The sequence below is a fragment of the Epinephelus lanceolatus genome, chromosome 6 (assembly GCF_041903045.1).
Source record: "Epinephelus lanceolatus isolate andai-2023 chromosome 6, ASM4190304v1, whole genome shotgun sequence".
NCBI lineage: Eukaryota > Metazoa > Chordata > Actinopteri > Perciformes > Serranidae > Epinephelus > Epinephelus lanceolatus.
The window spans coordinates 12,385,136-12,400,818 of record NC_135739.1 but is presented as its reverse complement, the minus strand read 5'-3'; the positions used below and the strand labels follow the sequence as shown (position 1 = coordinate 12,400,818).

At 42.4% G+C, this 15,683-nt stretch overlaps 1 protein-coding gene across 2 annotated transcripts in view; it reads left to right on the top strand.

The window, feature by feature from the left end:
• Positions 1 to 15,683, top strand: part of ncanb (neurocan b) — a 213,021-nt gene that overhangs the window by 117,858 nt on the left and 79,480 nt on the right. For both annotated transcript variants that reach the window (XM_033621852.2, XM_033621853.2), the window contains exon 10: positions 14,190 to 14,306. In XM_033621852.2, the coding sequence (XP_033477743.1) occupies positions 14,190 to 14,306 (117 nt within the window). The remainder of the gene's footprint in view (positions 1 to 14,189; positions 14,307 to 15,683) is intronic.

The following is a 15,683-nucleotide window of genomic DNA, read 5'->3' as shown; positions in this document are numbered from 1 at the left end:
TATGGTTTGACTAAAATGAACAATGACAGCAATATAGTCCACGATGAGCAGCGCTAAAATCAACCTGCGTAGATGTCCCTCCATTGTGACATTAGAAAGAGTCGCATTTATCTCGCAAGTGTACTCTTCTTCAACGTTTTGTTTACTTCCTGGATTTTTCCCACATGAAAATTCTGACCAATCAAGAGCAGCTTTCTCGCACAAGGTATTTTATCTGGTCTGACTGTAAATGCTGCCGTGAGAACACGAACCAACTCTAGGCAATTATGCAGCTTTGTAACAAAATTAGTCCCTGATTCAGACCAAAGAAAGACAACTCTAGGTCTGAAAGCAGCCTCATGGTCCTGTCATGCAACTTGATTGGATGCTGTCAGATTGGTTCAAACAAAGTGAATCTGAAGAGAAATGAACCGATTCATTGCACACTTTTTAAATAACATACCTTTTAATCGTTGGGCTTGGTGAAAGGTAGTAAGTATTTTCAGGGCAAAAGTCAAAGTAAGGTCACGAGTCACTGGAGTTGAAGTCTACGTCTTCTTGTGTCTCCACAGCTCCATTTCTTTTATGTCACATAAACCTGTAGGGTTGATTTACACCTACAGATATGACTGTAAACTGATAATAGCATTATGTAAATAAATAATAACTTGGAGGAGTTTAATATATTGGCAAGGTAGTCTTAGTCATTTGAGTAATTCAGTGTTGATTGCACCTTTCAGCGCGCTCAGTAATAATTAATGCACCACTGTAATGGGTTATATGTGGAATGTTTACAGATGGCAGCCAGTGTTGTTTTCACCCCTTTCACCCCTGGACACTCTCACACTTATACAAAGGTGTGTAGACGCAGCCAGACGCAGGGCACCGCATGTGGTCAGACAGACAGAAATAGCTGCTCCCTCCCCTGCAGCGCTCATCAATCCTAGTTTGTCAGAGGCCGTTCTGCTCGGGCTCGGTACAGTAATCACATCGCTACACCTGCTCCTTCCACAACCTTCCCTTCAAAGATGTGAACGTGCTCCCGAAGGATGCAAGGTGGCGTCTGCAGCCTTTCAAGTGGTCAAGCTGGGTTCAAGCCCAGATTCAGCGTGTATCTAAGTTGTCAGTTGTCCTTGAGCACTGACTCCCTGCCAGCCTGGGAACGCTCAGTAGCTGACCGGGTGCTCTGATCTCCCTGTGGCGGAGAGATCAATAGAGTGCTACATTATTATTCGTTATAGCCGCCGGCTTTATACCATATGTGACCCTTTGGATTAATAGTACCGTCGTTTTGTGGTCTTTACAACCACATGTCCAGACTAATGCTATAACTACAGGCTGGAAGGCCCTCTTACATTGTGTTGTTTTGGGCTTAACACGGTTAATCTTAGGTCATCAATCAAAAACTGTGATCCTAAAATTTACTGAGACATGTCCAACAACAGGCAATATAAAGCCTGAGCTACTAAAGAGAGCCTCTGTCATTATTCTTATAGTGTCAGAAATTTAGGACCAAAACCCTTCTGCCAAATGTCACTGTGGGTGTTGCTACAACCTGCGTTTACAAAGCAGTAATGACATGACTGGCTAGCATATTGCTATTGCTAAAAAAAATAAACATTTACATGCTTTTTCCTCTTTCTTTCCTATCACTTTGCGCAAGGAAATGATTGGATGTTTGTAATACGGAGATCTTCTACAGGCCTCCTGGACAAAAGGACAGAGAAGACTCCTGATCAATGGGTCAGGGGACACACCCTGTTTTTAAACAGATAATGCTACATTGAAATTAAAATTGTCAGGAAAAGAAAGAGCTAGTTGACAGTAGCCGATAGCTGTTAGCAGCTGGTGGCCTGAACTAACAGCTAACCAAGATTGTACTGAGGTCATGGATGTATAAAGAGAACTGGATATAGTGTTGGAGGCAGGGCACCGTTCATTCCTAGTAATGTTGTTTAGCGGTGTATGGAGCACCTCCCCAGAAATGTAACTACACATTGCGGCAAGGCAGACCTCCCATCTATTTTTGTAAGCTGCAACCATTTCTCTCAGTGGAAAGGAAGCTTTTATTTACCTTAATTGCACAGATAAGAAACAATAAATTGTGAAGTCAATGAAGTGTCCACAAAATAGCATTTTAAGTGTTGAGTCTTAACTCTTAAGAAGTGTGTGATTTTTCCTTCGGGGATTTATACTTCTGCATTTATCCTGGCTTCATAAGAGCAGAGGAAAACTCCACTTGTCGCTAGGCTAATTTATACAATGTAAAATGCCACAGGCTTGTGCTAATAATGTTAGCATGTTATATTTGTTTGGAAAACGTGTTTAGTATAAGACAGTTGTTGTGTTGGTGAATCTTGTGAGTTGTAATGGAGCCAAATTGTGTGCCAATATCTTTGTTTAATGTTGCTGTTGTCCCTGGCTTCATATGAATAGAGGAAAAGTCTGCTAGCTGCTAGGCTAATTTATACAATGTAAAATGCCATAGGCTTGTGCTAAAAACATTAGCATGTATTTGTGGGGAAAATGTGTCCAGATAAAGACAAGTGTTTGTCTGTGAATGCCGCGCGTTATAGTGAAGCTGATTTGTGTACTTGTGTTTGAAACTGTCTCTATTAAGCCATGTTTAATTTGTGTTTTGAATCAACTAAACTTTACAACACTTCACAGACTGGTGTTTTGGAAGCAGTGGCGATTGCTCTAAGACTGCAAGGGAAGCTCAGCTTCCCCTAAAATGTCAAAAAATAAGTGGTCAAATATGTACTGTTGTGTTTACATTTCATTGACTAAATATGCGCTAGAACGCGTTCAACTTTTGTTCAGAATCAGCTACTTATCACAGGTCACTGACGCAACTTTCTTCTCATTCATTCCTGTAGCATCACAGTGCATTAAACAGTGGAAGCTCAGCGTCCAAAGACTTCAGTGGGGAAGCATAGAGTGGGTTGTTCCACTGCAGCGAAACTAGACAGTCATTGGATAAATGCTCGGTTTTGTCCCGCTCATCGGACACTCAGCGTCTCTGGGGGTCTATGGGGCAGTGGGCTGGCCTTGGCTGGCCTGGACGCTGGGCTTCTGCATGATGATTGAATGATCTGTCTGAGGTTGAATCCCTTTTTGACTGACAGCGAAATGAGCAAATCAGCGATCTTGAAATATAAACCACCACCGGAGCATTTTTTCAAGTTTCATTCCGTTGTTCCGAGTTGATTTGGAGACTTTTCCAATCCTCTTAGTGACTATTTCTTTGTTAAAAACGACTAGCGACAAATCTAGCATCTTTTTCTGGTGTTATTGGAGACTGTACTTGTGTTTGGAGACTCTGACTTCTGTCGCTCTGCAGTTACTGTCCCCAACGAGCAGCGAGTGCTGCTGTGAGCCCCTCCACCGACCCAAAACACTCACAGGCGGTCACACTAGCCTCGCGCAGCAGCCCCAGAGGGTAGAATTTACGTATAAATAAACGGACACATTTTATGATGTAGGCCGAAAATGAGCTTCCCCTCCTTGAAAGACCAGCAGTCGCCACTGTTTGGAAGTATAACTGCAGAGAGACGCAGACACACCACTGTACAAATATACATGCTCATGGCGTAGGCCACATGCATAGGCTACGGCTCTGCACAAGTATAAATCCCACTTAACTTACAGCTAGCGCTCCTCTCACTTGAGTGGGGATGACATTATTTCATTGCATGGCTCTTCTAGACAATAGAAATGTTAACTCACCAAGTGGGCCAAATCCTCATTATGCAGGAGTTGTGACACGAAAAAAAAAATATCCACTGATCTACAGACGTCTCTTTTATTATGTAAGTCTATGGGAAAAAGTCTTTTTGGGCCTAATGGCAACATTTGACTACTATGTCAAATTGGCTTCAAGGCCTGTCTCTGTTCCTGGGGGCTTGATTGAGTTACCTTATGATGCAATCTCTATTCAGTAAAAATAAGATTTGGACAAACTTAAAGGAGCTATATGTAAGAAATCTAAAGCAAAAAGTCGTAAAATCATCCTAATATGTCACAGAGACTAAGGAATAATGTTCATATAACATACTGATCTCACCGACAACAATAGTACAGCCAGAATATTTGCATTTAATAAACATTTTTACAGTCCGCAAATCATGTTTATGTTTTGAATTTGTGTTTTGGCCTGTTGCGCCACCCACCGCCGTCTACCAGTCACACAGTAGAGTCTCAGCATCAGTTACAGTTACGACTGAGCTACAGCAGCACGGCAAGCAGCATTAGCAGTGTCCCAGTACATAGCATTAGCAGCCGGCTCCTCCTCAGCTGTATCCCGGCAGCAGCGTTAGCAGCAGAGAAGCTGGACTTGCTCCAACGGTCCGCTGGAAAAACAAAGATCAAGGACGCGGCGACGCGGCCCTGCCACGGCAGCCTTCCATGGGCAAACAAATCAGTCTTCAGCGAATCTACCTCGAATCTGTAGGGGAGGGGGGGTGGACATGACTCGCAGCAGTATTTTGAATTTGAGTGCACTAACCGTTTTGGCCACATTCTTACATACAGCGCCTTCAATTATAATGTTATCGTGATGTGTTCAAATGTAATCATGAAAATGTAGCTTTTGGTAAACTTGAATGAGTACAATTGTTTGAAGGAGAAATTTGGTGAGGTTTTCACAGCAGTATTAAATAGATATTAGAGGGGATATTAATTCTTCAATAGTAAAAAGACTTTACTTAAAAAAGATTGTTTTATGTAACAGAAGGTTATAATAAAAGTTGTTTTATAAATTTGAATCACTGAATCCGTGCTCATTCAGAGAGAGTATAATGAATGAATTACTTCAAGTGAGTTCAGTTATTATTTTAAATGAAGGTTTCTTTGTTTTCCTGACACAAAATTAAACTACAAAAAAAACAATCTGTATCAGCTGCATTGACAAAATTGTTATCAGTATCTACCCAGAGTGTCACAATCAGTGCATCCCCAGTACCACTGGCTGTGACTGACAGTTGGTGCAGTGGGTTAAAAGGAATAGGCGTAAGCTTGGTTTCGGGGAGTCGAGGCGCGCTGACCCTCCCAGTTGTGTGTGTGACCTCATGGACTGTATAGCTGAAGAGTTAGCTGTAATACCCCTCACTGCAGACTGTCAGCCTCTGCACACATTAGTCTGTCTGACTCTGCAGACTGACTGCCGGGGCGCTGACATCATCAGCACAAACCACAGCAGCTCCACCAACAAGTAAACCTAATCTCTGCCTCTCTCCGTCTCTTCCTCTCTCCTCTGCCACCTCCTCGCCCTCCCTTTCCGCCCTCATGTAGCTCACCTCTGTAAATCAATCACTTTGAAGTAATCTGAGACCAAACCGGGGTCTGCATCTTTGTGCTAGAGAGAGGCGTTATCTATATTTCAACAGAAATAGGTTTCATATTTCCCCCAGTGTGTATTCAGCTTGCCATGGCAGTAATTGTAACTCATCTGCAGTGACTGACTGCCTGTCTGGGGACACGTTGATACATGGATCATATTCTTACCTGCGAGTCTGTCTGCCTCTGTCCATCCTGTCGAGGGAGAGATGGAAACTTGGAGTCACTCAAGTCATACAGATGACTTAGTCGACAGTAACTGTCATGGCAGTGGTGACCGTTGCTAAAACAGGAGTCCAACAAGTAACGAAACATGAGCACCCAGGTTGGCGTGCACTGGTAGCCGAATGGTTAAGGTGTATTTCACGTAACCTAACGTTCCTGTTTTGATTTCAGGATTTTTGATTTCACCTTTGTTGGCCTCTCACTCTCCCCTCATTTCCTGTTTGCACCTTTGCTATCTAGTGAGAATGAGTATAAAAATAAAAGCTTTCCATTGTAAATATCTAACAGTTTATGCAACAACTTCTTGGTTCAACTTTGACCTATTGTGCTTGCTGAAGTTGTGCACACACACACTAGGTGCAATAAATGATTAAACAGTTAAGGTAATCGATAATTTCATCACTTATTTCTTGCCCTCTCTGACTTTACTGTATCAATATTGTTGTTTCTAGTTTTCAGTATGTATTTTGGTGAGCAGATCACGCTTATAACCGATAAATGTGAAATTACCCAAAACTAGTGCAGTACCCATTGAAAATGTGCCTGTTCAGAACAGGCCGATTGCTCGATCTCTAGTGTTGCTGCTTGCAGCTTTCTTGAGAGCCGCTCATCCAAACAACTTCACACTCGACACTAGAGCTACAACTGTTCATCCATTAGTTGTCAACTACTGAAGTAATTTCATAATCGATTATTTGTATAGTGGCCATTTCAACATACCATCGTTCCTAGGCCACTTAGTTTGTGAGGTGTCTCGGTTTTGACTGGTGTTTCTGTTCCTTTTCTGAAGATCCAAAGTACTCACATGAGGCAGGAAAAGGTTTAACAAGGTTTATTGAGAATCCAAAAAAGTAAACAAAACGACAGACTAAGTCCTTTCAAAATTACATCTTATATGGTCCTCCACCAACTCGATATCCAATTTCTATGTATTCTCGTGTATGTTGGTGAAGATTCTCAGTCATCCAGGTCATGGTAATCATAAATGATATATTGTAGGCAACTGGACTTGTTTGCGTTTCTTGACGACGTTTCGAGGGTTCACATCCACACAGATTTTAAAGCCTGACCCTGCACCAGTCATTTAGAACTGAAGAGGCTTGGATGAGAATCGAAACATCTTCAAGAAACTCAAGCAAGTCCAGTTGCCTATGGTATAGCACTTACGATATTCTCATCTATTACCCTTATTATACTTCAACTCTGCATAACATGGTCAAAAAATTACTACGATCCAAATCAAACTTTATGTCGTCTTTTACGCACAAAGTTGTCCACAGTCCCCCTTTGTCATGAGCACTAAACTGCCTGACACCACCATACCTGGCGTAAATTACTTGTGTCTGTATTCTAACATAAAAATAAGCTAAATATAAACATAACCTTAGCAGTCTACTACTGTGCACTATTCAAATAAACAGAAACAGTTGTCATCTTGGGCTTTGGGAAACAGTGATTGACTATTTTTTTACCATTCTCTGACATTTTATAGACCAAACAATAATTGTTTAATTGTGAAAATAATCTTAATTGACAAGAAAAAGTAATCCTTACCCGACACTGTGCTACCTTTGGTTCTGAGCAATACACCTGCCATGAAATAGTTGCATCCCCTAGCAGTGCTAAAATATATTCATTATTTGGGTGAAAACACACTTTTGTAAGTTACATCGCTGATGATTGAAATTTTTGAGTTTGCTACTGTGTAATATCTCCAATCTTTCTTCATCTGTTGTTGAACACACTGTTGCAATCAAGGGAGAGGGAGCTGTACCCAGCATGCTGTTTGGCGTTTCATGAGCCAGGGTCTCCTCTCAATACACTACACAGTGTGCACTTCTGGTTGTAGTAATGCAGTAATGTCCCTTAGATCTCAAGAGCTCACGCTCAACACTAAACCTCCTTGGATCCTCAGCAATACACCTGTCAAGTGTGCAGTGGATAGGATGAACAGCTGAGGAGATATTGGAATGACCGACATACAGACAGACAGCGACTCCTTCTATTTTAGTCAGATTATCTGCAAAAAAATTCTTAATGTAGGCTCGCTCCATAATGGGTTTTTGTTCCGGTCTTAGGTGACATTAAGCATCGACAGAACCACTTACACTGATGCATTATGCATGCCTTTCTTTGCTCTGTATCATCACTAAACGCATAAAACACATGTTCACCGTAGCCATCATGCCAGTGACAATATGAATATTTCACACTACATCACGGCGATGATGACAACGACTGTATTTAAGCCCATACTTTGCAGTTTAGCGCAGCAACCCATATGGCTCTAACTGCTCTGTGCGCCTCAGTACCTTTTAGGGATGTACTGTAGCATTAAATTTTAACGGGGCAGCTCTAGCTGGGCCCAGGTGATGGCTTATCACGCTCATAGAGGGGGAACACTTGAACAGGCCAAGGCATGATCTCTGTCTCAGCAAAGCTATTACAAGGTTCAGTGAGCCCAAGCACAGCAACGCGGCAGGCGATAAGCAGGTGTATATACAGTAAATGTAAGTGCGTGTGTGTGCAGTTTTGCTCTGAGTACGGGTCTGTGTGAGTATGTGTGTGTATGTGTGTGTGTGTGTGTGTGTGTGTTACACGTTTATTCTTGCAGAGTTCAGTGTTTCTGTCAGCACAACCCTTTCTGCAGGCTTCCATTATGTCGAATTTGCTAACCACTCAGCTTCGGACTTCATGGGATGCGAGACATTTCCCTTATCGCAATCCTCCTTTATGGTCCGTTCTAAATCCTGGGTGTGTGTATGAGTTGACATCGGGGAGTAGCTTTCTAAATGTGCCACAAGACTAAGATAATCTCCCTCCTGAGAGGCTTAGGAAAAACTTAAGATGACCCCATAGAGCAATAAAATGTCACACAGGAGAACATGTTTTAAGAAATTCTGCACAGGACGGAAGAGATGTTGCAGCATGTGTTCAATGTCAGCGAAGAAGACTTTACATTAGCTGTCTGATTACTATGACTGCAAAGCTCAGACCTGAAAGCTGACCCCATGTATGGCCAAATCTGCATATCCCCATGTGTCCATTTCATAAACTGTAGCGCTACACAGACTGTCCTTCTCTTCCTCGGACTTCGGATTCCACTCTTTCTCTTTTCCTTTCTGTCTTTTGCAGAGGAAAAAGAAAGACACACAGTAGGAATGGAAGACGCGACCTATTTTAAGACCAGTGTGTAATTAATCATAAGCTAGCAGCAAGCATTAAGAGAGGAGGAAATGTATGATAGCTCCCTCTGTGACTTTCTGTCCCTCTCTAGCTGACATTTTTTCTCTCTCTCTCATACACTAAATTTTAATTTGTATCCTTCCCTCTTTCCCTTCCTTCCTCCTCATCTCTCTCGCTCTCTCATGCCTTTTTTTTTTTTAATCTGTTTTTCACTCGCATATTAATTTTTAGTTTCACATCTTCACACACACACTCCTAATTATAAAAACCGCAAAATGTCATCCAGCACCCCGGCATGAATGTTTAAACACTAAACCAGTCACATTTCACAAGTTACCTGTTACATGTTAAAATTGTGCGCATGTTTATTCGTTCATGCAGAACATTTCTTCGGACTGAGACGTTGCTGTCGTCACACAATCCGTAACTGCTGTTTCATCCCTGTGTACTGTACATGTGATGTCACCGCTCAGGCTGCAGGCTACTGTTTATGAACAGATGGTGAAGAACACAGTCTCATTTGTGTGTAATAAGTCATTACTAATTGTCTGCAGATTGGATCAATGTCCTATTCTGCTACAGCACAGCTCTCAGTCTGCATTTCCACAGCTACCATTTATCAGTGCTGGTAGATGGTAGCTGAGGAAAAGTCCTTTTCATCTCATCATTAAAGCAATTTCACTGGAACTGGTCAAATTATGCCAATAAATGGTTTCTTTTGTGGAGAAAATGAACCAATGGGAACAGACTTTTAAGGGTTTTAAGGCACAGACGCCTGTATTCCCACACACAGTCGCCATGCACCAGCTATGCTCTAATTTTTCCTATCAGTTGGTGATGCCATCCACTTAAATCCTAAGAAGCTTATTGATTATTTCTTAAGATATGTCACTCACTTTTCACGATTGGAAATGAAAACCCTCTGCAGTAAGCCGGAGCTACAGTATTACCCTCTGTGGTGTGATGGACTGGGAGAATGGTCATAAGAAGTTTGGCCTTATAGCTACTGAAGGCTTCCTCACTAAGGCGACTTGATGACCCGGTCCTCGGCTGTCAGTTACACTATGTGCATCACTGCCTTTTCCACTGCAGCAGATACATGTCCGCCCAGGCTGAGACTCAAAGTGGAGAGACGTTTGTGCAGCTGAGATTTAATACCAAAACTGTATGCAGAGATACTCACATCAGGCTTATCTTAGGCAGTACAAGTGTGACTCAGCCGGGTTTGTAGAGCACACAGGGACATTTTGAGATGTTACGAGCTTAAGTGTAAGAATTTTAAACTAAACATTTGCCTCAGGTCTTTAGCTCAGCGTATCTGACATATGCTTTTGATGTGATGGGACTCACCTGGTGTTTATTCTGCAGTAATTTGTTCTCATTAGGTCATTATTTTTATCAAAGTGATATTATTATGTTAGTTTCTTAGGGCACATCACTGATTGACACCTGTAGCTTTTAACATCAAGCAGTGGCATTGCACAGGACTTTGAAAGCATTAAAAGGAAACTTTGCTCATTTTAAACTGGCTCTGTGTCATTGCAGTGAAGGCAGTGTGTGCAGAAGAACAGTGTTATGTCTCCACAGACCTCGAACAGCAAATGAGTGAAGAGCTCCAGGCTCTGGTGGCACGAGGGAAGCCAAGTGCCATTCATTTGCACACACTATCCACAATGCAATGACACAGACCTGGTTGGAAAATCGGCATAGTTTCCCTTTAAGCACTGAGTACGTGTCAGTATTAGTGGATTAACATCTTAATTTTATCAGTGTCATGCACTACTATTTTTTTATAATGTACTTATTGCGTAACTGGTTGAGCATCATGATTAGAGGCAAGTCTTGTTTTTAGCCACTTACCAATAATAAACTATTTATATAGCACCTTTCAAAACACAGTGACAGTGCTGTACAATAAAACTAAACACAATTAAAACACAAGGAGAATAAAACAAACAGCATGTCATAAAATGCCATCTAGTAAAAGATAAAATAAGGAAGGCCAAGGCTAAAATCAAGATAATAAATGGGAAATAACATTAATAAGGTAGCAATAAAATAGACTGCTCAGATAAAGTTCGGATTCCAAGTCATTCCAGGGCCTCGGGGCTCTGTCCCCTTTGGTTTTCAGTCTGGACTCTGGGACAAGCTGAAGACCTCTGCCTGAGGATGTCAAACTATGCAGAGGTTTATAAGGTACTAACAGGTCTGAAATGTAGTCTGGAGCCAGGCCATAATGAGCCTTAAAAGTAATTAATACGATTTTAAAATCAATCCTAAAACAAACAGGGAGCCCATGTAAACAGGCTAAAACTGGTTTGATGTGGTCGTGCTTCTTGGTTTTGGTGAAAAGCCTGTTCTGAACAATCTGAAGTCATTGCAAGGTTTTTTGATTAATAAAAATAAAGGCTGTTGCAATAATCAAGACGCAAAGAGATAAGAGCATGTATAAGAGTTTCTGTATCTCTAAAAGTTAAAAGAGATCTTATTTTAGCAATATTTCTGAGGTGATAAAAGCATGATTGGACAAGCTTATTGACATGTTCAAAACATAAATTACTATAAAACATGACACAAAGATTTCTTGCAACTGGCTTCATGTGTTGAGGCAGGTAACCAACAGATTGCAGTATTTGTTTCGTGATATGCTGTGACCCAATTACAAGGAGTTCTGTTTATTAGAATTGAGCTGAAGAAAAGTTGTGTTGTGTTCTGGTGTTGTGTAAACACCTGAACACAACACCAGAACACTCCTGAAAACTGGCAATGGAAACACAAATCAGTGCGGCATGGCTTTACTCGGCACGGCCAAGAGTGACAATGGAAAAAGAACACAACACCTGGACACAACACCTGAACACACCTGAACACAACAACTGAACACAACATCAGAACACACCACCTGAACACACCAGAACACAACACCTAAACACACCTGAACACACCTAAACACACCTGAACACACCTGAACACAACACTTGCACACAACACCTGAACACACCTGAACACAACAACTGAACACAACATCAGAACACACCACCAGAACACAACACCTAAACACACCTGAACACAACACCTAAACACAGCTGAACACACCTAAACACACCTGAACACAACAACTGAACACAACATCAGAACACACCACCTGAACACACCTGAACACACCTAAACACACCTGAACACAACACTTGCACACAACACCTGAACACACCTGAACACAACGCCTGGACACACCTGAACACAACACCTGAACACACCTAAACACACCTGAACACAACGCCTGAACACAATGCCTGAACACAATGCCTGAACACAACGCCTGGACACAGCTGAACACAACACCTAAATGCACCTGAACACAACACCTTAACACATCACCTGAATACAACACTTGGACACACCTGAACACAACACCTGAACACAATGCCTGAACACAACGCCTGGACACAGCTGAACACAACGCCTAAACGCACCTGAACACAACACCTGAACACACCTGAACACAACACCTAAACACACCTGCATACACCTGAACACAACGCCTGAACACACCACCCGAACACACCTGAACACAACACTTGGACACACCTGAACACAACACCTGAACACACCTAAACACACCTGAACACATCACCTGAATACAACACCTGGACACTGAAACCTCCTGGCAGGATGCGCTTTCCAAGCAAACCAAAAAAAATATCTGCATGCCCAAAGGCATAATTTTTGTGGAATCATGAAACTGACTGGTTATGGTTAGGTGTTGCATAAGTAACTGGTCAGGTTAGAGCAAGGTTGGATTCCTGTCAAGGTCAGAGAAAACACAGACTGATGTTGCATTTGGTCACACAAGCTTTGCCACTCGAAACTTTAAACGACTTTGAAAGTAGCTACCCAAATGCTTTTGCCAAACATTGTTAAAGTTGTAGATTTGCTGCTCCACAACACTTATAATTTGTACCATCAGAAAATATCTCTCATTATGTATTTCTGCTGTTTCATGGTGTGTGAAACATTACTGACTCTCTGTTGACTCACTGTCAAACTAAAGGTCAAAGTGTGTTACATGTACACTGGTGTTATCCACAGACGGACTCAAACAGCTCCTTTCCTTGCCCTCTTTTCTCTCCATCTCCTCCCCTCCATTACTTGACATTTTTAGACCTAACCAGGCGCACACATTGACCATATCCTGTGTTTTTATTTCCAGTGTCATTCCCTGCTCAGCACTCAGCTGATTTTATCATCTCCATCAGTACATCATTAACCTTTAAGCAATGTATGTTTTCAAATCACGTACAGTGTTGTTTTTTTCCTCCCCGCTGTTGATTTAAGAAACGAGCCCGTCTCTAATGGTTTTTCTCATTCAGCGAATCACTTTTATGTATTTTCAAAGGCAGCCTTTCCATCATCTCCTCTGCCCTGTGTATCAACAGCAGCCTCTCTGCAGCGGTGGGAGTCTATCACCCCGTTTCACAGGAAATTGAACACTCACTCACGTTACTGTACTGTATATCTCAGCAACGTGCGATGAGTCAGGGTCTGACGAACATCAAAAATTAAAAACACATGCTTGCCCGCGTACACATATGCATAAACACACACACATACAAATGGCAGTATTCCCGGACTTTCAGGGGAGCTACATTCATACATCATTAAGTGAATCTTGGTGTTATTATGGAGAAGATGCAGTGAATTAGATGGCCTGAAAGACTGTGTCAGGGGCTGCAATCCTATCAGGACTGGATAATAAAAAGACACTTAATCTCACCAGTTCCCCACAGTCCTTCTTTGCACACAGAATAAAAAATCCTGACGCCCGCTCTGCACTCTAACCGTCCTTGTCAAATTCTCCTCCTCCCTCCGTCCCATCCTAAAATATAAGAGCAATAATTACGACTTAATCTCCTCAATCTCCGCCATTCATCTGCCAAAATATTTCCCATGAAGAGGCATGGAGTTATGGCCCAGCAATGTAAAATGTGTTTATTACCTCCTCTGCAACGTGATAATGTGCCATAAAAATGGGTGCCTGTGCGTGTATGCATGTCCGGGCGATGATCAGCTAATTTATGAGGACCTTGGCTCATCAGTGGGACCTGGGGTGAGAGACAGGAGAACGGCAGGACGGGGTTGACTCAGCACATTGTCCTTCGTCTGGCGAGCATCAGTCATGATAAACAGGGGCACGACAGACGCAACAACAGCCAATCCGTCACCTTGTAGAAAGTCATAGAAACCGGGACGAGTCTGCGTACTGTCTGGCCACTCGACTCTTTCTCTGTCTCTGTCAGAGAGCGGCGAGAGGATGGGCTCAGTCAGGATAATGAGAGTAGCATTATGCTGGCTCACTGCCTGTCATAGTTTGTCAACATTCAAGGCACTTTAGTAATGTTCTTTCTCTGTAGAAAATGAATTATAAATCCACATCTGTCTCCCTGCTCTGTCCGTCTTTACAGTGGAGAACAACCCATGCCAGACCAACCCCTGTCTCCACGGAGGGAGCTGCCTGCAGGAAGGTGATGGCTATAGCTGCTACTGTCCTCAGGGCTTCTCAGGAGAGAGCTGCGAGATTGGTGAGTCACTGCCCGGTCAGGGCTGAGCGAAAGACCTCAGAGGTCAGCAGCTGCAGGCAGATGCTGTGTCACTGTGGCATACGGGAAAGAGAGACAGGCATATGTTGGCATAACATTTACCAGATGTACCCTACTGTGCTGTGAATTCAGGAGGAAAGCACCAACAAGTTTCCCAAAGTGAGTTTTGTTTCCTTATTTGTTAGTTGGATTCAATCTCAACGCTCTCAAAGTCGAGAGGAGCTTTTCTGTCAGGTCCAGTAGTTTTGGATCAAGCTGGCTGACTGAAAGTGAACAGGGAATATCCATATGCTGCGAGTCAGCCAGTTGTGACAGAGGTTGCTGAATGTTGTGCTATATGCACTCAGCTGTGTGTGTGTGCATTTGTGTGTGTGCAGGTTTTCACCTTCTGCCCCAGGAGTAGTTGGCAGCTCATCTTTCCTCTCAGCTGTGTGGTGGGAGAATGTGGCTGTCAGAAAATGGTTGTGTGTGGGTGGGTGTGTGTAGGTGTGTGTGTGAGCTTGTGACTGAGACATGCAAGGACACATTGGCCACAGAGGAGCCCTGATCGGGATCAGTGAGAGATGGAGGAGCTGATTAAAGTGCTGAGGGAAAACAGGAAAATAAGAAAAGAAGTAGATGTGGCACTGGCAGAAAATATCAAAGTAGACTTGAAGAAATTCAGCATCATGAACCTCACTCTGTTAGACTGAGCTGTAACACATCACACTTGATACAGAGTCGTTGTCGAAGGCGTTCAGTCTGGCACATTGATTCTGGGCCCCGGCCAAAGGACCGTGGGTTGAACCATAGTAAATATTAGATTGCATTAGAGGCTGGACTCTTTTTGTGGTGTATTGTGGGCAATTAAAACTCTACTCTTACATTTATGGCTTTCAAGGCTTCTCTTTCTCTTAGTAGCTTTTTTTTTTTCAAAGCTTATTTCGAGCACTGAGCTCCATTTGCTGTATCTATTAAGGCCTTGGAGTAAATCAAAGGCCATTCCTGTTTTTATGATTAAATATGTGGTGTTTATCTGAGTATAAGTGCTGTAAGGATCAAGTTTAAATAGTCATTAGACAGATGCAACATCGAAATTCTTTTCCCTGACTCCCTAAATTGGCAAAGAGCACATTGAATCTTTTGTTAGTCCAACTTCTCTGTGCTCTGTGTTAAATATTCATGCATACAAAGACAACAGCTGAGGTTTCAAGGGTCAGTACTTAAAGAAGAAGGTCATAGATCAGGGGTCAGGGGTCATGTGAGACATATTGTCTTGGGTCTGATTATCAATAACTTTTAGTTCTTATACCTAAAAGAACATATTATGCAGCATTTAGGTGTGCCTGTGCATAAACACCATTGGTAATCAATTGGCAA